Source organism: Phyllostomus hastatus, unplaced genomic scaffold, assembly GCF_019186645.2.
Source record: "Phyllostomus hastatus isolate PE091 unplaced genomic scaffold, TTU_PhHast_1.1 phas_scaffold_385, whole genome shotgun sequence".
Classification (NCBI taxonomy): Eukaryota; Metazoa; Chordata; class Mammalia; order Chiroptera; family Phyllostomidae; genus Phyllostomus; species Phyllostomus hastatus.
In genome coordinates, this window is record NW_025334026.1 from 1,491,853 (window position 1) to 1,517,453 (window position 25,601).

The 25,601-nt window shown below is 41.8% G+C and overlaps 1 protein-coding gene across 2 annotated transcripts in view; it reads left to right on the plus strand.

Annotated features, from left to right (window-relative positions):
- SNX29 (sorting nexin 29) overlaps window positions 1-25,601 on the plus strand; it is a 564,444-nt gene that overhangs the window by 291,657 nt on the left and 247,186 nt on the right. For both annotated transcript variants that reach the window (XR_006783480.1, XM_045819397.1), the window contains exon 15: window positions 3,703-3,809. Coding sequence is in view for 1 of the 2 variants with exons in the window: in XM_045819397.1 (XP_045675353.1) it covers window positions 3,703-3,809 (107 nt within the window). In the remaining variant the exon portion in view is untranslated. The remainder of the gene's footprint in view (window positions 1-3,702; window positions 3,810-25,601) is intronic.

Below are 25,601 nucleotides of genomic sequence, written 5' to 3' on the forward strand. Positions count from 1 at the left end.
CTCAACTCATATGTTCACAAGATTGTGCAACCGTCACCATACTCTAATTTCAAAACATTTTTATCAGCCCCCCAAAAAACCCTATCTACTCATTAGTGATCACCCCCCACCCCCCGTCCCTTTGTTCTCCCAGTCCCTGGAAACCAACGCTTGTTCTGGACATTTTGTATCAATGGAGTCATGAAATACGAGGCTTCTTGTGTCTCTTCTTTCACTTAGCATGATGCTTTCAAGGTTCACCTGTGTTGTAGCATGTATTAGTACTTCGACCCTTTTCATGGCTGAATACTATTCCATTGTATGGATAGACCACATTTTCTCTATCCATCTGCGATGGCCATGGTGTGTTGTTGTCATGTTTTGGTGGTTATGAATGATTTTCTCACTCATGTGTTGGAACCCCTATTTCTTGGAATCTGTTTTTCTTTAACTAGATTTCTTTTCTCTTTTTTTTGTTAGGAGGTCAAATTTTTGAGAGGTTGCATGTCTGCAAATGTCTTCACCTAATTCTCATATGGTTTGGCTTGGTGTATCATTCTAGCTTGGAAATCATTCCCTAGAGTATGTTGATGGTGTCACTCATTGTTTTTGAGTCTACAGTATTGCCATTTAGAAATCCACTGCCTTTTCTACTTTTCCCTCCTTTTCTAATCTGCAAAATTCTGCTTCTGGTCTGGAAGTTTGTGCCCTCTTCTCTTTGTCCCCACGTTCTAAGGCTTCAGTGTGAGGTGGCAGAGCACAGCTCCCTGCCATGCTGGCTGCTCGTGGGGCTCCTCTGCCTCAGCACTCGTGTCTCTTGCTTCTGGGACATTTCTGGAATTAGATCTTTGTTTTCATCCTGTCTGTGTTGTCTCCTCCACCTCCTTTTGAACTCTTCTCATGTGGTAACTCTTCATTTCATTTCCAGTTTTCACTTTGGTATCCTTTGGCTCTATTTTCTGGAAATTTTCTTACCTCCTGGTCTTTATATCTAGTGTTCCATTTTGGCCATCACAGTTTCACTCTCCAAAAGAGCTTCTTTGCTCTCTCTGTGCCATTTTTTTCTCCTTTTAAAGTATTTCCCTATTATTGTTTCTCAACTACACCATCTTCTCCTCTCTCTCTGGGAATATTACTGATCATTTGCTTTTGAAGTATACTTCTCCCTAAACTGTGTCTCTTTCCTACAAGTTATTTTCTCTGTTTATTCTGGCCGCTATTTTTCCATTTAAGGTGCTTGTCTCAAATGAAGGTGATTTCTGGCTGTCTACTCAGAGGCAGGAGTGGGGTAATAAGAAGCTGATTTAAGACTCTGTGATCATTTCTTGGTGGGATGATCTGGCTCTGCTATTTCACTGGAGAAACCCCTTCTACCCCAAAGTGGTCTCTTCGGGTCTTTTCTCTTCAGTTAGATTCACAGGAAAATACTTTCTATTCCCTTGCTTAGAGGTATAGGTTGGCTATTGTTTTTCTGAAAATGGAAGACAAGGGTGGGAAGAAGATGGAAGAATCTCAAAATTTCAGTGTGTTTTATTTTTTTCCTCTCTGTTTTTGCCTTCAAGTCAGTTCAAACCACTGTTACACCTTTTCCAGAGAATGAATCCTTAGTCTTCTTTTAAATTGCTTCTTAGCCCCCCATGTTCATTCCCACCTCCAGAAGTGACTTGTATCAGCAGTCGATGAGCTTTTTGCAAGTTGTTCCATTTTAATCATACGGTGTTTGGTGTTGCCTACCTTCAGCTAAGAATAAAATTTTCTCAGGTCTGGCAAGTTACTTACCAGTTATCTACCTGCTCCTTAGTTTCTAAAATTGTATTGTCTTGTTTCTTCTCTCATTCTCTTTTTCATTAAGGTTGAGGCCTTCAGAAAGGATTTTATAAATTGGTATTTTAATGGGATTCTGAGAGGATGTGAATGCAAATTAGTATCGAGTCTGTCAACTTTAATTGGAAGTTCTTTGAATTTTTTCTGAATACTATTTCAGGCTTCAGATTGTTTGGTCACTCCCTGCAGGAGAGGCTGGACCTGTAGTCTCTACTGGAGCGGGGGAACAGCTTAGGGTTTCATTCCAGTATGTGCTGTATTGTCTGGGGCTTGGCTGCCTCTGTGGGTTCTACCTAGTTGTGGTCTGACAGAGGCTTAATGAAGAGCTGGAGGTGGGGCCACAGGTCATTTCAGGCTCATGGACCCTCATTTCTGCTCAGCCTTTCCCCACTTTCACTTTCTCTCTCCATGCCACTTCCTTCCACCCCATCCCCTTGTCTCTCAAATCCCTGTCACTACAGGGCTAACCTTAGATTCTTCTTTTGCCTCATTACCTCCTCATCACACTTTAACAGGGCACCCAGGAGTTTCACCTCCAAGATCATCCAGGAAATGGGCTCTGTGTGGTTGATGCTGGTTTTCAGACTTGCGGCTGATCCGTGTTCCTAATGCATGCCACAGAGTCCTTTTCTTAACTGTTGGCTCAGCAGTTCTTTCCTGCTCTTGTTCTACTTTTTGGGGAATTATCTGGCTTATTTTTAGTTTCTTTCTATTTATTTAGTGCTCTCTACAAATTAAGCATATATAGATACATACCTAGAAGCAAAAATACCTATTGGTGTCTACCATGCTAATTTTTGTAATAGAAGCTTTTTTTTTTAAATTTTTAAATTTCACATAGTAAAGCCCTCTGGGATGGGATCCACTCTGTTCAGTTGGCTTTAGAGAACACACAGTGTATTGTGTTCAAGAGCATTTACTAAATCCTGTTTTTCACTGACTCAGTCTGTGCCTATACCCTCCTACTCCCTTGGACCGTTTGACTATCTTCCCCACTTTCAATGTCAAACCTCCATAAAGGCCAACATCCTAATTCAAGCTTCTATTGTAGCATACCTGGGCTTTGTTATCCCTCCATCTTTCCTGTGTGTGTTCATCTCACAGGACAAATATTTATTGAGAATGTACCCTATACTAGCCTATACCTTATCTTAAAACAGACCCAGGTCTCATCTGTTTATCATTTAATCTTCCTAAAACATTGTTTTCCAAATGTCAGTGTGCCTGTAAAACATTTAACATCTATTCTTGAAGTCAAAGCTTCTTAACCTGAATTCCATGACCTTTACTCTTCTCTTAACTTCATCTCCCAACACCCTGCTAATTCCTGCACTGCCCTGGGTGCCAGTCTCTTTAAGATGTCTTTGAGTTGCCATTATGCACTGGTTTCAGGGTTTTATCAGAAGCCGCCTTGCTTTCAGTGTCAGTACAATTTATCAATGCCAACTCTTTCTGGCTCTGCCTGTACTCTGACCCCCACTACCATTTCCCCCCGGGGCTATAGGCAGGCACAGCCTCACTGGAAAGCTTTTCGCTGGAGAAAAAGAAATTGACCTACGTAAAAGATGCAAGTATAGGCTCTTATGTCTTGTCAACGCATTGCCTATTTTCCCCTGGAGTGGGAAGTAGTGACAAGATTATTCCCCAGACTCCTGTGCATCTGTCTCTGTGACAGTTCTTCCATTTTTAAATACACATTATCATTCACTTTATTGCATTGTGTGAAAATGTTGCCATGTTGAAGTAATTAGTAATAGTGATCCTTTTCCCCCTTAAAAAGAGCTTTCTTCACTGGATAAGCCTTTTGTTAAAGGAGATTTTTTTTCTGGAAGAATAGTTTTTGATTTTAGTTTGGTTGCATAGTGAAAATATTTATGGAATGTCTTTCTTTTCCTAAAGTTGTACCAAACCTTTGGAACGTTGATGGGGAAGTCACAGTCACTGAGCAGAAGCCAGGAGAGGTTGCCGAGGAACTCGCCAGCTCCTATGAAAGAAAGCTCATTGAGGTAAGGCTGGAAGAGACTGCCCTTGCTGCTGATAGTGGCTGTTTCGGGGGCTTCCCAGAACTGGGCCCAGTCTGCTAAACAGGTGTTGGCAAAGCAGTCAAAGCATTGCACTTAATAAAGAGAGGTGAGAGCTGGTTCTTTGAAACACATTATTTAATTGACATAGTGTATATATTTTGCCAGGAAATAACAGAGAAAACACAAATATATAATGTTAAAAATAAGAAAACAAATGTACCTTTGGATTTGGAGAGTATTAAAAACAGGAGAGCATATCACATACAACTTGGGGCTGATAAATATGAAAATATGGTTGAAATGGACTATTTTCTAGGATAATGTTAATTATCAAAATTAATTGAAGATGAAGCAAATTGCCTGAAGAGCACCAAAGAACTTGTGGGACTAATTAAAGGGCTGTTTCCCTAGAAGGTAGCAAGCCTGGATGGTGTAATGGTGATTCCTAGGAACCCCTTTAAGTGCACAAAAGCCCTTTGGTGTTTAATTTCCTTAAATCATTATCTATATCTATACCTGTATCTGTATTTATATATGTATATCCATACATACATCTCTATCTCGGTATCTTGGTTTAAGTGTGCTTTACTTTGATACAAAAAAACCTGACAAAAATAGCGTAAGAAACAATAGTATAGACTCATCTCATTTGTTTATAGATGCATACAAATTCTAGAAAGATATTAATCAAATTCAGTCACACATGAAAGGAACAATCCACATAAAGGTAGGATTTACTTAATATTTCAAGGATTAGCTTAATGTTAAGAAATTCATCAAGTCAGCTCATTGGTAGATCAAAGGAAAGAACAGATATTGATCTTGATAGGTACTAAAAAGTTATTTGATAACAAAGATCATTGATATCTGATAAAAATATTCTTTATAAACCATTCACTATCACCATACTCAATGGTAAAGCAGAGAGGCAAGTTTTCGATTAGGTAACTAGTTTATAAAATATATATAGGTGTGTGTATATGTCATGGTGGTCACAGGGTGGTATTTATTATGAGACGTGTGTTTGTGTATGTATACACATCTAAGTGTATAGCCAGTTACTGTCAGACCCACTGGCATTGCTGCTCTTGTTAGCTGCCAGCGAGACAAGTGTCAAGCTGTCACATCAGAGGGGGCCGTGGTTGGGAGTGGAGATTTCCCTTGCTGGCCTGAGTTTCCTTCCTTGTGCGTCTGTGATTCCCTAACCCCGGGAGCAACAGAGCTGATGGCTGTAGTCAACAGGCTGAGATGTGAGGCTGAAGCAGAGATGTTTCTTCCATGGAATTGACTAACCCAGATTGATTTTTCTTTAGTTTGGTTGCATAGTGAGTTTCTGTCAGTGATCTTTCATCTGTGAATATTATTAGCTTTTCATTACAATAAGACTTTTGCTGAACCCTTTACATTAGCATTAATCGAGCTCTTTACAATGTTTTTTTTTTGTGTGTGTGTGTGTGATGCTTGGCTTGTCATTTTATTAATGGGTTGGCTTTTAACAAGAAAGAGTTGTAAACACATGTTGGAGTGGAGTAATGAAAATATGTGGGGGGGAAGTTGATGTCCTTCTCTTTCCATTTCAGAAGGGCAAAGAAAGAAGAAACATTTTAATTTAAATAATATGACTTTTCAAGTACCTCACAGTTGAATTACTCTTTTGTGATTCATCCCAATAAAAAGGAGTTCCTGAATGTTCTTATTTTAGGTGTTTCTCAAAGCATTGAAACCACCTTGCCCACCTGCACACAAACACTGCATTCTATGTATGCAAGCTCGGTGACCTGGAATCCAGCGTCCCAGGCAGCTCAGAACCCAAAGTCAACACTGTAAGACATCTTTCGGTATCTGGGGAGCATCAGGGGCCAAAGACTGGAGCTAGAAAGATTGTTCTTGACACTCTGTGAGGGTTAACTTTTAAAAACAAGAAGGGAATGAGAATGCTGGCAGGCAAAGGTTAATCTGGCAGGGGAGAAACATTAGTATAAAAACACTCATTATATATCCGCCACTGTAGTACTAGCAGCTAGCTGTGAGGTGTGTACTTCTATTTCCAGGCAGCATGGTAAGGCTTTTACATAGATGGACTTATGTAATCCTTAGCAGCATCCTGTGAGGGAGACAAATGTTCACAGAGGGAGTTTTGAGAAGTTAAGTAACTTGCCTAAGATTTTCCAGCTGGTAAGAAGCAGAACTGGATTCAAATCACCCAGGGCATCCAGCCCCAGAGCTCAAACTCAAAATCCTGCTCTGCTCTGGAAGGGTGAGCTTATTTAAGAAACAAAAGGTGAACTTGACAGAAGAGAATACAAGTCACGTTTAAAAGAATGAATGAAGGGAGCTGTGAAGGAAACCCAGCTATAGAGAACAGAAATGCGCCACTGCAGTTTGAAATTGTGCTGGGAGGGGGACCCTCATACACCCTTAGTTACTGCAGAAGAAGGGAGTGAATGTGTCCCCTGTGGTTGGAATTACCTGCTTCTGAAGCATATTGTAGTAGATCACAGGCTGGGAGCTCCTTGAGGTGCTTGGGAACATTATCTTTTAAATTGTATATTCATTGCCTTACACAGCTCTGGCATATGGTAGGCAGTCCATAAATATTGAATGGAATCACAGTCTATTGAGTGGATTCAGCTGTTTAGAGTAATGTTTAAAGAGTGATAGATGTAACTTCTGGAACCCAAGATTGAAAGCAACTTGTACCAAAGCCCTGCTATAGCTCAGAGCATCCTGGTGGGAAGGGCTGGATATCTGATAAAAGGAAACATGGGTTCTTTAGAGGAGGCACACTTTTCTCTGGCACTCAATTTTAGGGGGGAAGTTTAGTTTGGAGAGCCTGGAGAAGGTAACAGACAGATAGGTGCTACCAACTCATTTAGCCCATATTTGTTGAGTACCTTCTAAGTGCCCAGCTTGAGCTTCCTTTCTCCATTTTCAGTGGCTTCCCCTACCCCAAGAGTGGTAGGGTTGATGGTTCTGGGATATGAGCCACAAATAACCGAGGTTGTAGCAGACATATTCCTCAAATGCATTTACTTCCCTGGATTTGAGTTCGTCTTTCGAGTTCGTCTTTCTTTGACTGCAAAGTCATTGATGTTTCACCTATGAGTATCATTAGCTCTATATTACCCCAAGGCTGGCCCTAGGTTATGAAGGCAAACAAGACACCATGCTGTCTTCAGCAAGCTCCCAGCTCTCAGTGGGTTAAGTAGACAGATCCATCATGATCATCAGGGAGCAGGGGTGAAGGGCAGGCGTAGAGTCATGCCTGCTTCCTGGGGTCCTAGTGCCCTGTCTTTAACAGCAGTTCTGCAGAGTTTGTGCACCTAAGTGGAGCTTCTAGAATGTCCTTCCCTTTTTCTTTGGGATTGTTAGTAATGACACTTGGAATTTCTTTTGTAAACTTCCCATCCGTCTAGACATCAGAGGAAATAGACTTGTTCTTACCATGCATTTTGAAGATAAAAGTTATTGGACACAACCAGGATAGATCTGTTCTAAAATTTTCTTTACCTCTTTTAAGTATAATTCCTTTGGTTTAGATTCACCTCCAGAGACTTTTCTATTATTTTCCAGCAGTAGCCATTGAAAAAAATGTAAAATGTTAGTGGCATTTGGACTTCCATCTTGCTTCTCTTTGCTACCACCTCTGCAGCCTGGTGGCTTCCAGGGCGCACGGCATCCCACATCAGGCAGACTGAGTACAGGTTTGTCACTTACTGCCCTGTGTTCCTGGGCAGGCCACCTGACCTCTCCAAGCCTCATTGTTTCCGTCAGCAAAATGTAGCCAGTAGTACAAACTAGTAGGGTGGCTTTGAGAATTAAATGTAGAGAACCTGGCTCAGTACTTGTAGTAGACAGACGGTTTCTCTGTGCCTCTGGCTCCCTGGTTTCCTTTGGAGTAATGAGCTCTCCACCACTGCTTACTGTCTTGGTGGAGGAGTAAGTCTAAGTCCTCTGCCCTCCTGTGGCCCAGGGATGGGCGTGTGACCTGAGCCAGGGCAAGAGGGGCTCTAACTCCTGACTTACTCAGAATAGCAAAAATGCTTGGGAAGATCCTGGTACCTAGCCAGTTTTTCTTGTGTTGAGCTTGCCAGAGCCATTGTGGTTACATTCTCTTCTCCGAGCCAGATTCTCTCACTTTCCTGACTGGTTACAGTAATTCCTTTTTAGTTCAGGATACAATCCGCTTCTGCTACTTAACCTCTAAAGACCCCCAGCTCATATGCAGGTTTGTACCTGAGCGTGGTTGCCAGGTGTCATTTTCTTTCATTTCCCCATTCCACTCTCTGCTTACCAGGGCTCCTTTGTCCTGCCCTCTGGAACCTGCCCCACGTTTGCTTTGCCCCTGCTGTTTGCTGGCCTGGGGGCCCTGTGCGTCAGTACTGCCAGTCCACTCTTTGCAAACAGATCTTTACTTCCTCCCAGGGGGCAGGAACCCCCGCTGCTGAATCTGCTAGCTGCTGATTGATTTTTCAAATTTTAGGATACTTATCATTTACACTGTGAGTGTATTTAGTCCCTGAATTTTTGCTCATGGGTGACATAAATGGTATATTATCAACATTTATTCTCATTATGATGACAGAGTTACTATTAATGGAAAAGTAAGCTTAAGCATCAGGCTAGTAAAAAATACATTCATAATTACACACTGTAGATGACTGAATGTGATCATCATTTTAATAAAATGTAGAAGTTCCTGAAGCAGCCAGGACCTTGGGAGCAGTTATACCACTGCCACTGACTTCATAATCGGCACCAGTGGGTCCCAACACTCGCAGTGTGCCTGAGAGCAGTTTTTATACAAAGGAAGGATGGGCTTTTAAATAAAATACCAAATTCAGGTAAAGAACTCTGAGCTGAGATCAAATTGAACTGATACTCAAAATAAAAAGTATGACGTGAGTTTGTTTTATTTATTTTTTTAATCACATGATGTTGAATGACTGAAACCAGGATGTCACCTCATGTAAGGAGAAAAAGTTTCTTCAGCAAAACAGTATTTAAGAGTTTGTCATGTCTGAGTGAAACTTGCTAAGGAGTTCTCTTTTCTAGAGGGCTAGCTGTAATTCTCACTAAAGCATCAATGACTAACAAGGCCAAACCTCCAAGGAGTTCTTAAAATCTTCTTATTATAGAAAAGCTTAAATTTGTAGAGAAATAGAAGAGTGTAGTGAGCCTCCACAGACCCGTGCCCTGGCTTTCGCAGTGAGTAACTCCTGGCCAGTCTTGCTTCATCTCTGTCCTGGTCTGCTGCTCAGTCTCTCCTATTTTGAAGCAAATCCAGGATTTCACATTATTTCATTTCTAAGTATTTCAGAATATATCTGCAAAAGATAAGAGCTCTTAAAAAAAACAAGCACAGTATTATTAAAATGCCTTATAAAGGAGGCCCGTGCCAGTTCCAGTGAATCTCAGATTGGAATATCACAGAGGGAGACATCTTTTAACAGAGCATCTTTCAGGGGTCCCCTTACTTAACTGCCCCCCTTCCTCAGCTGCCTGAGGAAGAGACCTTAGTATCCAATTCATGCAAGATGGCCAATTCCACATCTTTTCTGCTTCTCAATTCTGCTCTTTGCTGGGCTTTATACATTGATTCTAGTTAATATCAACCATGGCTGAGTCAGCAGCACAGCTACACTGACCCTTGGGAATGTACGAGTTTTGATAAAAGGAAGTGTGACCACAGCTTGCAGGTTTCCACAACTGCTGTGGGTTTCTGGGCCTCCTATGCACTCTTGTGCATGAATGAGCTAGTTCCCTAATGGTGACCTCTGAAGGAGAAGGGGGCAGGCTGTCTCCCACAGGAGGCTTAATCAGCATTTAAAAAATATATTTTTATTATGCATACTTCAAATATGTGTGAGCATAGACAGACAAATACAAGGAATGCTCATGGACCCATCACCCAGCTGCAGCAGCTGTCATCTCAGGGCTGGTCTTGCTTCATCTGGACATCCTCCTACTTTCCCAGCTTCTTATCGTATTTTGAAACAAGTCCAAAGTACAACATTGATTTCATCCCAAAGTATTTTGGAATATATTTCTAGTAAAGTATAAGGGCCCCCTTTTCTAAGAGAAGAAGCCCTACAATATCATTGTCACACCTAAAAATTAGTAGTAGTTCCTTAATATCATCAAATAGCTGGTGAATATTCAAATTTCCACTTCAAACAACAGTTTGAGTAAGTTCCCAAATGGGGTCCATCCAAGTGTCATGACTGGTTCTCCCACCTATATCTTTCCTTCCCGCCTTTCTGCTTTACTGTAATTTAGTAGTTGGAGAAACTGGTTTGTTGATCCTGAAGGATTTCCTACCAGTGTGTTTTGAGGGTCTGTTATGTGCTTGCTACTCTGTGCCCTATTAGATTTTGGTGGTGTATGTTTAAAGAAAGCAGTTGTCACACATTGATGATGATGATGGTGATAGCAGTTATAAGTTGAGGGCTTATTCTATTTCTAGGTCCTGTGCTAATTGTGTTCCATGGGATTGTCTAGTGTTTGCTGTATCCTTTCAGATGAGGAAATTAAAGTGTGGAGATGACAAGTCACCTGCCCAAGGTCACAGTGCTTGTATGTATAGCACCAGGACATGACCCTGGCTCTCTCACTCTGGACTTGGTGCTCATTCCATTATGCTTCTTTATGCCTGGCTAGATACAGGCATCAGGCCTTCCTGGCTGGCTTTAACTTTTAACTCTAAGAGGCACCAAGGCAATGAAAGCAGTGAGAAGCATGCTAGCTATTAGCTTGTCAAACCCAAGGGCATTAGTGTAGGCCTAAAGAGGGATATAGAAGTAAATTCTAGCTGACACAGTACACGATGTAAGCCTCATAGATGTAAACAAACCTGAGTACTTGCTCAAACAGCAGGCCCATTCCTATGTCCCTTGAACCCATTGGATGTCCCCAGTCTGTTCCTGTGTACTTAGGGGACTAGCCCAGTATAGTAAAGGAAAAGATTCCACCATTGGCAGCGCCCCCTTGTCATGGGGCAGGTCTGTCTTTCCTGTCTCCCGTGGCCTTTCATCACCCCCTGCACTAGGCAGGGTGCATTCCACTGCAGGTGACAGTGTGCTCCTGTGTGGGCATGCCCACGCTCCCTGACTTGTTAGCACTTGTTTCTGTCCAGCTTCTGATGCTTCTTGTAAACCTTTGGGCATCTTTTTTTCCAGTTCATGGTGGGGTTGCCACCTTCTATTGATGAAGGTGCTGTACACCCTGCTGTTTGCTCAGTGTCACCAACCCTTGTGTTCCGTTCTGCTTCCATTTCCAAGTTGCGTCCCTGAACTGGGATTCTGGAGTACTTCAGAATGAATAGACGAACTTCCTTAGAGAGACACTTGAAAATGATCCAGTACTCCTTTTTTGGGTGATGGATAAAAATAGTTGTAATTATGGTGGCTGGTTTTCAGCTTCTCAGACTCACACTATTTTGGGCCTAACTTATATTTGCTTCACTCTTAAAGGCAGGAAATGGCTTCTTAATGCTACTCCTAGGCCCACAGAAGGAGTTATCTGGTCTCAGTTAAAGAGGGCACAGGACACTCTGTCCTATCAGGGTCAGGCTCAGTGTTCAGGATACAGCAGGAGAAGGGACAGGGCTGTCCCATTTGTCACATGAGCCTACCCCACCAGTAACATCCAGGAGTCATCACTAGCAGTGTGGATCTATAGAACCTACAGGTCGGGGGTTGGGGGGAGGTTGATGAGACAGGGGGGAAAGGAGATGTCAACTTCAATGCACATGGATGGGATAATGAAAAATTACTGTGGCCCCAGTCAGCTTGTGCCATTCGCCCATCGGTTCATTTAAGCATTGCATGTTTTTTATATTTCTAACATATAAAAGTGCATATTATAGCTCTTGCCTTACTCTTCAGTCATACTTCTCAGCTCACTCTGAGCTCATTTCAGGTTCTGAATGCACATGTTCTCACTCATCTCCAGAGCTTGACCCAGATTGGGTTTTCCATCTGGAACCCTGCTCTTTCTCCATGTCCCTGACCTCCCCATTTTCTGTGGCTGGCAACTTCTGACCTTTTAGGTCTCGTTCTAGAAGGTGTCTCCAGTCACCCTTTCTCAGTGAGGAAGTCTGGGTGCAGTGAGCCCCAGGTGTCTCAGTGCATCCTCCGGGCCGCCTCTCCCAGTCCTGACAGTGTAGTAGTGTATATTTGCCTGTCCTGTCTGTGTTCTTGTTTCCCTCATTCTTTCCCTCTGCCTCTCACTGGGCTGTCAGTTCTGTGACTGCAGCTCTTGTGTTACCTTGTTCACTGTTGTGGTCCCAGCATCTACCGTGATCCTGGCACCTGGCTGGTGCTTACATTGTTCGGGAGTCTTTTTGTTGCAGGTGACAGAAACCTTGGCTCAAACTGGCTGTAGCAGAGACTATAGTATGTGGTTCTTCACTTCTGCCTGAACTGGGTTTGACTTTCACAGAATGATGATCAGTGAGGTCACCATTTCCCTTTAGGGAACCCTTCCGCCAGCGCAGACAGTGAGGTCAGCCTCCTGCTTCACTTGGATCCACCATTACAGTTTTGCACGAGCCTGTGCTTTTCAGATTCATTGCCAGGGCAATTCAGAGAGGCTGCCAGAATCCCTGAACTCGACCACCAACCTACACCATACACAAAAATAAATTCAAGGGGGATAGAAGATTACATATAAGTCATGACACCATAAAAGTCCTAGAGGAGAACATAGGCAGGAAAATCTCAGATATTCCACACAGCAATGTTTTCACTGACACGTCCCCCAGAGCAAGGGATATAAAGGAAAGAACAAACAGGACTTCATCAAAACAAAAAGCTTCTGCACAGCTAAAGAACATATCAGCAAAATGAAAAGGGAATCAACTATATAGGAAAATATATTTGCCAATGACACCTCAGACAAGGGTTTGATCTTCAAAATATATAAAGAACTCATACAACTCAACTCCAGGAAGACAAATAATCCAATTAAAAAATGGGCGAAGGACCTGAACAGACACTTCTCCAAGGAGAACATACAGAGGGCCCATAGACATATGAAAAATGCTCAGCATCATTAGCCATCAGAGAGATGCAAATTAAAACCACAATGAGATACTATTTCACACCAATCAGAATGGCCATCATAAACAAAGCAACAAACAATAAGTGCTGTCAAGGTCATGGAGAAAAGGGAACCCCAGTACATTATTTGTGGGAATGCAGACTGGTGCAGCCACTGTGGAAAACAGCATGGAAGTTTCTCAAAAAACTAAAGATGGGACTGCCTTTTGACCCAGCCATTTGCCGCTTGGATTATACCCTAAGAACCTTGAAACACCAATTCAAAAGAACCTATGCACCCCACTGTTCACAGCAGCACAATTTATAATAGCCAAGAAGCAACCTAAGTGCCCATCAGTAAATCAAAAATCAGTGGATCAGTAAATGAGTGGGTCAAAAAACGATGGTACATTTACATAATGGAATACTATGTGCAGCAGAAAGAAAGAAAGAGCTCCTATCCTTCGTTACAGCATGGATGGAACTAGAGAACATAATGCTAAGTGAAGTAAGCCAGGCAGTGAAAGACAAATACAGTATGATCTCAGCTATAAGTGGAACCTAATCAACAAAACAAACAAATGAGCAAAATATAACCAGAGGCATTGAAATAAAGAACAAACTGACAGTAACCGGAGGGGGTTGGGTAACGGAAGAAAGAAGGGAAAGGGTCGTTAAGGAAAATGTATAAAGGACCCATGGACAGGGCCAAAGCGGGGAAGGATGGAGGGTGGGAGGTGGGGGTCGGTGAGGCGGGGGAAGGTGGTGGTAGGAAAATGAAGAGAACTGTATTTGAACAACAATAAAAAAATGATTAAAAAAAACCTTTTGTTTGCCAAGTTGCCCGCAGCTTTCTTTGTTTTGTTTTTCAGAAAATTACTCTGTCTCACAAACTCTTTTGTGGCTATTTTTTTTTCCCCACCAGCAGCCAGCTTTTTCTGTAACTTACGTTCACGAAGGTAAATTTTACCTCTGAAACTGGTAACGTGGAGAGCTGAGTATGCTCAGCTTCCTCACTGTGACTCACAGGTTCCATTTTCAGAACCAGGAACTTAGCTTTGCAAGGACAAACTGTCAGCCGCTTTTTTTTTTTTTTCAGTGACAAGTACCTTTTAAAAGTTTTTTTTTTCTCGCCTTCACAGAACCTTTAAGATGCTCCAATTCCTTTTCTTCTCTGGGTCATGCCAGCAACTCTGTGGCTGGTTAGGTCAAAGAATGATATTTCTCTAGCAAAGGAGATTGAAATTGGGTTCTGGTGATTTTTTTCCCCAGACCACACCCTCCAGATGGTTTAAAAGAAATATCCATGTAAAGGTAGGGCAGGGAGAGCAGCATTACAAAAACTTGAAAACTTTTTTCTACAAAGACCAACGCCTTCCTTGTGCCAGCTCTTTCATTTCCAGGTGCTGAGATTAATGCTTCCAAAAATGAGTCTTTGACATTCAGTTCTTCTCCTCTAAATGAAAAGTGTTCTGTTTAACAACCTGATTCAAACTATATAACATGTAGAAATTATTTTTCCTTTTTGAAGAAAACTGGATAAAATGCTAAAATATTACCCTTTTCTCTTGAAAAATCTTTTCTGCCTTTGGTCATGAAAGCTTTTAAAATTAATGGAAAATTCCCCCATTCCTCTTGCCGTGGCTCAGGAGGAGAACGAGATATCGGTTTCTCTGTAAATAGCATAACAACGACCTGCCTGGTGTTTGAGGTTTGAACTGCTTTGATGGAATATATTTTCAAGCAAAAGTGGTGGTCAATTTGGATGAAAAGTGATAAAATTGAGTGGATTAAATTGGCTGTCAGCAGCTGAAATGCCACATTGTATGTGAAACTTTGTGCCAACAGCCTCTATGTATGTAGGGAATAAAATGTAAATTTCCTACAATATTTTTGACACATCAGAATTATAACAATTTTCTTTTTATATAGCACTTTACAGTTTCTAGATCATGGGTCAGCAAACTTTTTTCTGCAAAGGGCCACATAATAAGCATTTTGGGGGTTGTAGGACATGTAATGTAGCTGCTCGCCCTGCTGTGGTAGCACTAAAGCAGCTCTGGGCAGTTTGTAAGATAAGGGGCATCGCTGTGTTTTAATAAAACTTTATTTACTCAGTCAGGCAGCTGGCTGTAATTGGCCTGTGGATGGTAGGTTGCCAGGCTCTGACCTAGATAATTCTCCACTTCATCATGATGGAGGTGGTGGTGGTAACGGGATTCTGTTCTCGGAGTCAGGCCCTGTTCTATGTGCCTGCCACAGCCCGGGCAGTGCGCATAAACGAATGAGGGGTGAGGGCAATGATTGCCACTTCCCAGAGGAATAAAGTGAGGCTTAGCTGTGTTCTTCATGAAAACTTCATGGAAGTTTGTTTCTAAAAATAAAAATAAAAATCAACTCCACAGTTAAGGAGGCATGCTTCTATATGTTTTTTTTGTAATGACACTGTAATTTTCTATTTATTATTGTTGACGATTTTCTCTCTGTCATTTTAGAAAGTTTATTAGATAATGCCTTTTACAGAGCACAGTGGACTCTCTTGGAGCCACATTTTAAGGTAAAAGCATTTTGAAAGAAATCTCACCATTTTCTAAAAGCGTTTTTGTTTCAAGAGGATCCATTCTGGGCTCTTTAGGAGCGTGGCCATTGCAAATCAAAGGTAATAAGATTAGTCACATCCTCATGTCACTAGGAATAAAAGTAACATAATAGTTGGGGGAAAATACATGTAAGTAAAACTTTAAAAAAGAAAATTCACTTACCATTCATCCCGGAGATAATCACTTCAGACACTAGGGTCTGTTAAGACATTTTGTTTTTATGTAATTATATAAACATGGATGTTATATGTAATATGATATACTCAATTCTGACTGGAACATGCATTTTTGAAACTTGGAATCATACTTTCAGCAGCTTTATAACTTTACCACTGAAATCACATTTCTACTCCAGAGGCATTGTCGGCAGTTGGTCTAGTTAGCACCATTTCCAAGTGCATAATGTGACCCCCTAATAAGCTGTTAGATCCCCTTCACCTCAGCAGGCTTTGGTAGGGCAGGGAGCTGCCCTTGGTTAGCAGCATGTCTTCCCCGTGGGTTTGTGTGACTGTGAGGTCTAACTTTATGCCATCCAAAAGTCTTCAAAAACTCATTTTTAAGAAATGATGTTCATGAACACCTGCCTGAAGGTCATATGGTCTGTCCATGAAAGACCTTTTCTCCTTGAATCAAGCTAGATCATGGCCTGAATTGTTTGACTGTCTATAGAATTATTTTTTCATAGTTCATCACAAAGCTGTCAGCCTGTGTGGAAGGCTGCAGACCAGCAGCCGGTAGTGACCAGCCCACAGGTGTGTTTTTCTTCCACTTACAGAGATGGTCCACAGAATGTTCTCTTTTAATTGGAATTAGTTTGGCCAACATAAAAATCTAGATTTTAGCCTCACCCTAGAAAAACACTTGCCCATAGACCAAGAGAGACACATACAGCCATGTCCATCACATCGCTCATAGTGGCAAAACAGTCAACAGAATTCTCATGTCAGTCAACAAGAGAGTAGATTTTTTTAAAGGGTGGCATAGCATAGAAATCAAAACAACAATAAATATCTCCCCAAAATGTAGAATGGAACAGGAGATAGGTTAGGAATTCACACATGGGATAAACTATTCAGAAAAGCAAGGGGATTATAAACATTAAAAATCAGGGTAATCAAAAGGCAGATCCATTTTTAATTTTTTGAGGTTATCTCCATACTGCTTTCCACAGTGGCTGCACCAGTCTGCATTCCCATCAACACTGCAAAAGGGTTCCCCTCTTTCCACATCTTCACCAGCACTTGTTGCTTGTTGATTTATTGATGATAGCCATTCTGACAGGTGTGTGATGGTATCTCATTGTGGTTTTTATTTGCAGGTCTTGATGGTTAGTGATGTTGAGCATCTTTTCATTTGTCTGTTGACCATATATCTGTATGTCCTCTTTGGAGAAGTGTCTGCTCAGGTCCTTCGCCCATTTTTTAATTGGATTGTTTGTTTTTTGGTGCTGAATTTCATTACGTTCTGTATAAATTTTGGATATTAACCCCCTGTCAGATGTGTTGGCAAACATGTTCTCCCATTCCATGGGTTGTCTTTTTATTTTGATGTTTTCCTTTGATGTGTAAAAACTTTTTAGTTTGATATGGTCCCATTTGTTTGTTTATTTATTTATTTTTTGTTTCCCTTGCTTGGGGAGCTATATCCGATGAAATATTACTACGAGCAGTGTCAGAGATTTTGCTACCTGTGTTTTCTTCTAGGATCTTTATGGTTTCAGTTCTAACATTTAAGTCTTTGGCCCATTTTGAATTTTCTTGGGTGTGGTCTAAGAAGGTGGTCTAGTTTCATTTTTCTGCATGTATCTGTCCCATTTTCCCAATATCACTTATTGAATAAACTATGTTTAGCCCATAGTATGTGCTTGCTTCCTCTGTCAAATATTAATTGACTACAAATGTGTGGGTTTATTTCTGGGCTTTCTATTCTGTTCCATTGATCTGTGTGTTTGTTTTTATGTCAGTACCAGGCTGTTTTGATTACTATGGCCTTACAGTATAGTTTGATATTAGGTAGCGTGATTCTTCTAATTTTGCTCTTCTTTCTCAGGATCACTGTTGCTATACAGGGCTTTTTGTGGTACCATAAAAATCTTTAAAATGTTTTTTCTAGTTCTGTGAAATATGACATTGGAATCTTGATAGGAATTACATCAACTTTATAGATTGCTTTGGGTAATATGGACATTTTAATGACATTAAGTCTTCCTGTCCATGAACATGGTGTGCGTCCACTTCTTTGTATCATCTTCAGTTTCTTTCTTTAGTGTCTTACAATTTTCTGAGTATAGGTCTTTTTACATCCTTGGTTAGATTTATTCCTAGGTGTTTTATTCTGGGTATATATCTGGAGAAACCCAAAAGATTAATTTGAAAGAACATAAGCACCCCTATGTTCATTGCAGCATTATTTATAATCACCAAGAAATGGAAGCTTCCCAAGTGTCCATCAGTAGATGAGTGGATAAACCAACTATGGGACATTTACACATGGAATACTATTTGGCCATAAAAAAAAAAGAAGAAAAATTTTACCCTTTGCAACAGTGTGGATGGACCTAGATAACATTATGCTAAGTGAAATAAGCCAGTTGGAGAAAGACAACTACTAGATGATTTCATTCATATATGGAATCTAATGAACAAACTGAACTAGCAAGCATAAAAGAGAGAAACTCATAGATAGAGGGCAGAATGACAACTATTGAGGGGGAGTTTTCAGGGAAGGGATCTAGCAAAAAGGAAAAAGGACCCATGGGCATGACAGGAATGTGATGATTGCAGGGGGCAGGGGTGTGTATAAGGGGTTAAATGGCTATGGAAAAAAGACAATTAAAAAAGGCATCAGTAAATAGAGAAGTAAAAAAAATCAGGGTAGTGATAACAGGGAGACGTTCTTAAAAGTATTAGAAGCCTCTATATCTCAAGAGGCATACAGGTATTTGTTTTATTACTGTTATGTATTTCCTACATGTACGTATGAGTATGTGTTATTTACTCTTTTATATACTTGAAATATTTCATAATTGAAAAAACTGGGTTATGTGGAAGTGTTAGGCCCATATCCCTACACAGCTGCAGTTGGCTGGAGCTCAGTCTTAGCTTCCTCCTTCAGATGCTCTACAAACTGTTTAGCTTCTTTTAGTCCTTAACTACCTATTGTCTTCTCCTGTTCCCCTGGCCTAGCCTATTTTGCTCATTTTCAGTAGCATTTGAGCTTTTGCCCTCTGGCCTTAGTGTGTTAGGTGGTACAGCCTACTGAAAAATCACCATTGTATTTTCTGTGAGAATGTAGGTAAGAATGTTATTAATCACTCATGTTGTGTGTTCTGGGAGTAATCTCCACATGAGAGAAATTCCTCTCCGGTATACATGTAAGTACCAGGAATGATTCTCTTGACTAAGTAATCAAATCTTTGGGATGCTGTGAATGTTGTCACTGATTGTGTGTTCTTATTTGCCTTGTCTGCTAGGAAGCTCAGAGGCAAATGTGGGCTCATCTTTAGCTAAAGGGAGGTATTGTGGCATATATTTTAAATTTAACCTTACTGTTGGCTTCATCTGTTCGCCTGCCTCTCTTCTCTTTTTTATTTCCTCATGTTGTTTTAAAATAATATTTCATAATACAACTGTTTATGATAAGTGGCTGCATTCTTTTTTGGAAAAAAGAGAGGATATAAATTAAAACTCTCATTTTAGGGTTTGTGAGAACATTTTTGAAATCTGAGCTTTATTCAGAATACTTTATTCACAAAGCTGCCTTGATCATCTATTTCAGCCATGTGAGTTACTAATTTTCCAAGAATGAGAATATAATTAAAATACACTTAACGCTAAAATGCAACTGAACATAATTTGATCTTCGATAATTTAGAAAGCAGTTAAGGAACTTGCCGTTCCTCATGGTCATAATTACGAACATCAATTATCATAGTGTGACACTATAAAAAAACTGGTTATTTCAGCTTTCTGATTATTTGAAATATGTAGGACCTAAAATTTAGAGTCCTACATGCATGTAGTATATATAAAGATCTTTCAAGCCTCCACATGTGAGTAGTTCATATATGATGTTATCGCTGAAGTATCAGAAAAGGGGAGGCAGGTGGGTCATGGTGGAAAGAGTTTGGTTCTCCAGACATGTAGCAGGTACTGCCTATCACATGCTGAGTGTTGGAGAAGTCTTTGCCTTTCAGTTTGGTGCAAAATACAGGGGTGTAAATAGATACTGTTTTTTAAGCTGGTTAACACCTTGGCAGCACAGATTAGTCTCTTACTTTGGCACGAAGGGAATAGTGAGGGAGTCATTGTGCCAGGGGAAAGCACGTCCATTGGGAGGCAGAGTGTGGGTCAGTTGGGGCATGGAAAGACCTAAGAAGGCCTTAACCAGCCCCGTTTGTTTAAGGGGCTTATCTCCTTATCTATCCTTGTTCTCATGGTGAGGGAGGAGATGGCTGTGGTGGTGGAGGAGATGATGCCATGGATGGAGGTGATGGGGGAGGCAGTGTGGGGAGTGGTTGTGCAGGTGTCAAGTTTACTGAACATTTCTGTGGCTGACACTGTGCTGAGTACTTTACTTGTACTGTCCCTGTTAGCCATCAGAGCAGCCCTATGAGGGCAGATATGTTCTGTGTTTGCTATTTTATTTTTAAAATTTAAGTGTAATTGGGATACAATATTATATTTGTTATATTAGTTTCAGGTGTACAATCTAGCTATTTGGCATTTTTATGCCTTACAGTGTGATCACCTCACTCATTCTAGTAATCATTTGTCATCATGTAAACTTATCACAATATTATTGACTGTATTCCCCTTCACCTTCTCACCCATTCTCCCACCCCTTCCCCTCTGCCAACCTTCTCTTTGGTCCCTGTTTCTGTATAGGTCTGTTTTTGTTGTTTTGTTGTTCATTTGCTTTGTTTTTCTTAGATTCCACATATTTGTCTTCCTCTGACTTATTTCATTTAGGTCCTTCCAGTACCATCCATGTTGTTGAAGATGCCAAGATTTTATTCTTTTTTATGGCTGAATAATATTCCATGGTATTAAGATACATATGTACCATATCTTTTTTATTCATTCATCTATCAATGGACACGTAGGTTGCTTCCATATCTTGGCTATTGTATATAGTGCTGCAATTAATATTTGGATGTATATGTCTTTTCTATTTAGTGTTATGGGTTTCTTTGGATAAATACCCAGAAGTAGAATTGTTGGGTTGCTTGGTAGATGTATTTTAATTTTTTGAGGAACTTCCATGCTGTTTTCCTTAGTGGCTACAATTTACATTCTCACAGACAGGGCACTAGGGATCCCTTTTTTCCACATCCTTGTCAACATTTGTTATTTGTTGAGTGTTTGCCATTTTATAGTTGAGGAAGCTGGACATGTTCAGTATTATACATTCCTTGAGAGATGGGAATGAGAAGAGGTGGCCCAGGCCTGGGCAGGGGCCCATTCCCTCATCTCCATTAGATCTATGCTCAGATGTCCACTTCCTAGAGAGCCCTTCCCGGACCACCATATGTCACCCTCGCTTTTTTATTGACATATAACATACACAAGTTTAAAGTGTACCGTATGATTTGATCATGTATTTGTATGTGTTGTGAAAGGATCACCACAATAAGGTGAGTTAACACCTTCATCCCTTCCCATAATTACTGTTTCTTTTTTTGTGGTGAGAACTTTGAAGGTCCACTTCCCCTAACAACTTTCAAGTATAAAGTACAGTGCTGTTAACCATAGTCACCATGCTCCACGTGAGAGACTCAGGACTCACTCACTTTATAACTGGAAGTTTGTGTCTTTGACCACCGTCTCCTCCTCTCCCCCACTGCCCTGCCCCTGGTAACCAGCACTCTACTCTTCGTTTCTGTGAGTTCGGCTCTTTTAGCTTCCTTCCGTGTGTGAGTAATACCACAGTATGTATCTTTCTGACTTACCTAATAATGCCCTCAAGGTCCATCCGTGTTGTTGTACCAGTCAGGATTTCCTTCTTTTTCTGTCCATTCTGTTTAAAACTGATCCACTCACCCCCATGGCCAACTATTTCTATTTCTTTTTTCTGTTTTGTTTTTTCCATATTATAATTGGATCTACTCTGTCCATTGTGTGTGCCCACTGGAATGTGAACTCCATGAGGGCAGGTGTTCAGTCACTTCGGTTCCCTGCTGTGTCCCCAGTGCCTTAACCAGTGCCCAGCACGTGGTGACGCTGACTGGTGAGCTTGTGCTTTCTCCACTTCCTGTGGGGAGATGGGCCCAGTGTCACCAGGACATGTCTTTGCTAGGAGAAGTCACACATCTGGATTTTTTCTGAAATCTTAATTTGAAAATGGGCAACTGATTTTAATTGTAAACACCCGGGGAGCCTGACAAAACACAGTTGCTTGCTGAATTCAGCTTGCCAGCTGCTCACTTGGTCCCCTCTGTCAACTTGATGACTTTCTAAGCAGAAGTGTGACCAGATGAGGTTAAAACTTTGTGAAGATCACCTGCAGCAGTGTAATACCAGCACTGGAAGGGGGCAAGGCTGGGGCAGGACAGGCTTGTGCAGGAACCCCTCCCACAGTGACAGGGGTCCCAAGAGCACTGTGCAGAGGCCTCTCCACCTGGATATGTTAGGGATTGGCAGCAATGTGACAGTGGCAAATCACTTCTCTTTTCTGGGTGTGTTTTATTGTTTTCAGAAAGAACAGCGTACAGAGGGAGCCCAGCCATATCAGAGCCTGAGGCCAAAGGAATAGTCAGTTATACTGATCCTGTCTAGATTCACAATTTTGCTGTTTTGTTCATTATAGATTTTTTTGCATTACCTTGGTGTTTTATTCAAAATATTACATGAAAACATTACTTATGATGACTGAGGTTTTTGGTGCCCCCTTAAGTTTTGCACCTGGCTCCCCCCCTAAAAAGCAAATTGCTCTTGACATTGGATCTCATTTGGGCTCAGAAAAACTCTGGCACAGCACAATTTGCAGTTTCCTAATTGTGGTTCTCTGGGCTTCGAATAGGAGAAGACAATGTTTTCCATCTATAATTTGATAAAATCACTTGCCCTTTGCATGTGGAAAGGTAGAGTACTGACAAGCTGTAATGTGTCCAAATTTACAACAGGCCTTTAAATACATTTTGGGCTTTGTTGAGCTAGCAAAATCTTTAGCTGGAGAATTAGAACATTACAGAACCTTTGAAATCCTTGCCCTGTTCTGGCCAAGGCTGAGCATGTAAATGTCTGACAGTGTATTCCACCACCTTCACAGCCACGTTCCCTCTGGCTGAAATTGAAGGCACCTTTTGCATTTAATGATGATTGCTCTGAGTAAGCCCTCTGCTAGTGGCAGTGCACCCGCTGCAGTGCCCTGGCTTTTATAGATGGTAAAATATTTGATTTCACTCCCTCAGCACTTTGGAGATTCTTCAAAAAAGTTATTAGGGATTCTACAGCAAAGGACAGACTTGTTAGTTGAGCTGTCTTGTTAAACTCACTGGAAGCGCCAGTGTCCAGTTGAAGCACAATGTTTGCCTTGGTGGTGGAGGGAGGGGGAGGTAGGTAGAGTCACTGCTCTTCAAAGCTTTGTCCTAAAACCCAGCATTGAGGTTGTGGGAACAGGAGTGTGCCCAAAACGTGGCTGCAGGGGAACGTGACTTGTGAAGGGAGGGGTGTAAGGGGAGCAGTGTGGTGTGGGAGAGAGAGCACAGTGTCTGGAGATACCAGGCTGGATTCTCCACTCTGGCCCTTTTGGTGGTGAGTGGGTGACCTGAACCAGGCCCCTCCCCTTCTCTGCACCTCAGTTGTCTTGTCCTTAAATAGTTAATGAACAGGCTGTTCTGAGAATAGATTTCAAAAGAGAGCTCTTTAAACTGTAGCGGCTTTAATAACAGAAAAATTCAGGTTCAATTTCTGAGTACTCTTACCCATTCCCAGTTTACACTTTTTCCTCCATCAAATGGAGTAATGATGCCAACTGCGAATTGTCACAAGGATGAATGATTGCAGAGAGAAGGGTGGGATAAATGATGTGTTATGTTGTTAAGGAGATGGAGAGCATTATTTGCTCTACCATGCAACGAGGATGTCTTTCCTGTCACTAAATGAGGTGATGCCATGAACAGCTTGAGGAGTGGTGGCAGGCATGTGGAGTCATCACCACGTGCATGTCTTGTGAATGTTGAACGGGGACAGAGGCCTCTGAGAGCTACTCAGGGGCCTTTTTCTCACCATTTTTTCCTGTATTCTCTGTCAGGCAGGCAGCCCAGTGGGCGTAAAGGTTTGCTGGATGCACATCTAAGCCAAGAAGGGGCCAGAAGCCATCTGTGGTAGAATCCATGGAGGCCACTTGGGTTCCTGAGTGGTCCCAGTTGTGTAGAAGCTCAGAATGGCTCTGGTAACCCCGGAGGCCTCCTGTCAGAGCTTGGATTTAGTGTTGGCGTGCCTGTGCTCATGGTTAAAGTGGTGTAGTACCCCCCAGCTGTCACCACTCTCTGTGTCCACCTTCACTTCCCCAGTGACCGTGACCCTCTGACTCTTGGCCCACTGGCCACACCTGCTCTGAATGTATTTGTCAACCAGCAGGAGAGATGGTGCCTCACTGGCTGTGCAGGTACCTGGCAGGCAAAGGCCTACTGCTCATCTGTCCCCACCAGCTGACATCCTACCCCGTCCTCATTCATGGCAGCTGCTGGGACCTGCAGCCTCTGCTGTGTCCCATCTGATCAGTCTCATGAACGTTTTCCAGCAGGGTCTGCGATAGTCCTGGATTTGATTCATGCTTCAGGTTGCTTGTTATCTGCACGCGAGGCAATTGCTGCGGCACTCTGCTGGGCTCGGATGCTCTTCTTAGTCCTTAGACACTCCTGCTGGGTAGGTACTGTCATTATCTCTACTTTGTTGACTTACTGAGTACCCACTACATGTCAGTCACTGCCTGAGTGCCAGGGATTGGGAGTGACACAGAAAAAGATCCTTGACTTTGTAGGTGCAAGGCAGATTGTTGCAATGCATGGCTAATATTCACTATTGCTATTTACACAGAAATGATACAGAAATGATATTTCTAGATGGGTACAAAATTAAACTCTGCTCCATCAATTTCTCAGCTGGCGAATCTTGTAAGGGTTTATTTATCTAATGAGCAAAGGCAATAAGAATGCTGACAAGGTATGGTGATGATAAATGTGATTATGTAAGCTGTTGATTATGTCCAGGTACATTAGGAGATCATTAAACACCTGCTGTGTGTAGAAAGAGAAGAATGAACCAGGGGAATGGCAGGTCAGGATTGGCTGGGGACAGTGGGACAAACATGAGCGGTGACAGCAGAAACTGTTCAAAAGGAAGCCTTGCTATGATGAAAGGTTGTCTCTTTTGGGGGTGTTAGAATAGACAGAAATTGATATAAGATGAAATTGTCCACCCAGTGTGTTTGGGAATGATTGTGGTGTCTGAGACCCTGGAGTGCTGTTTGTGTACCTGGAAAAAGGCAGGTGAAGAGATGGGCTTCAGTGTTGACTATAGTTGTGTGCAGCTCACGAGACCTTCAGCTTGGGCAAAGCACTTTAGCTGCTGAGCAGAGAGGGTCTCATTCTGCCTTCAAGGGAGCCAGATGGGGGAGATGCGGATATACACTAACTAAACTCTAGTGGCCCCCAACCCCCTACACAGGGTTCTGGTTGGTCATATGTAACAATAGACTACAACGAGTGAGGGCTCTCTTGCTAAAGGCATTATGTGGTCTCTGCTCAAATGTCTGTCCCCCCAGGAAGGCCTTCCTTCCTGATCCTCATTACCAAGATAATCTGCCACCTCCCGTCATGCTTCTGTCCTCTCCCCACCTGCCTTACTTGTCTCTGCAGCACCTGACACACACATTTATTTGTGTGCCATCTGTCTTCAGCAGCTTGCTTGTCTGCTTTGTGAGAAGAGAAACTGCTTTGCTCCCTGTGTTATCCCGGGCCTACCACAGTTCCTGGCTCATAGTAGGTTCTTCACAGACAAGTGTTGAATGAGCGAATACTCTCAAGGACAATACTCCATTGTCCTCAGGGACAGTGAGGCATGGGGACTGACTCACAACTTTAAATCACTCATGTCGGTTATTATCTGGCTAGAGGTGTTCTTTGGCTT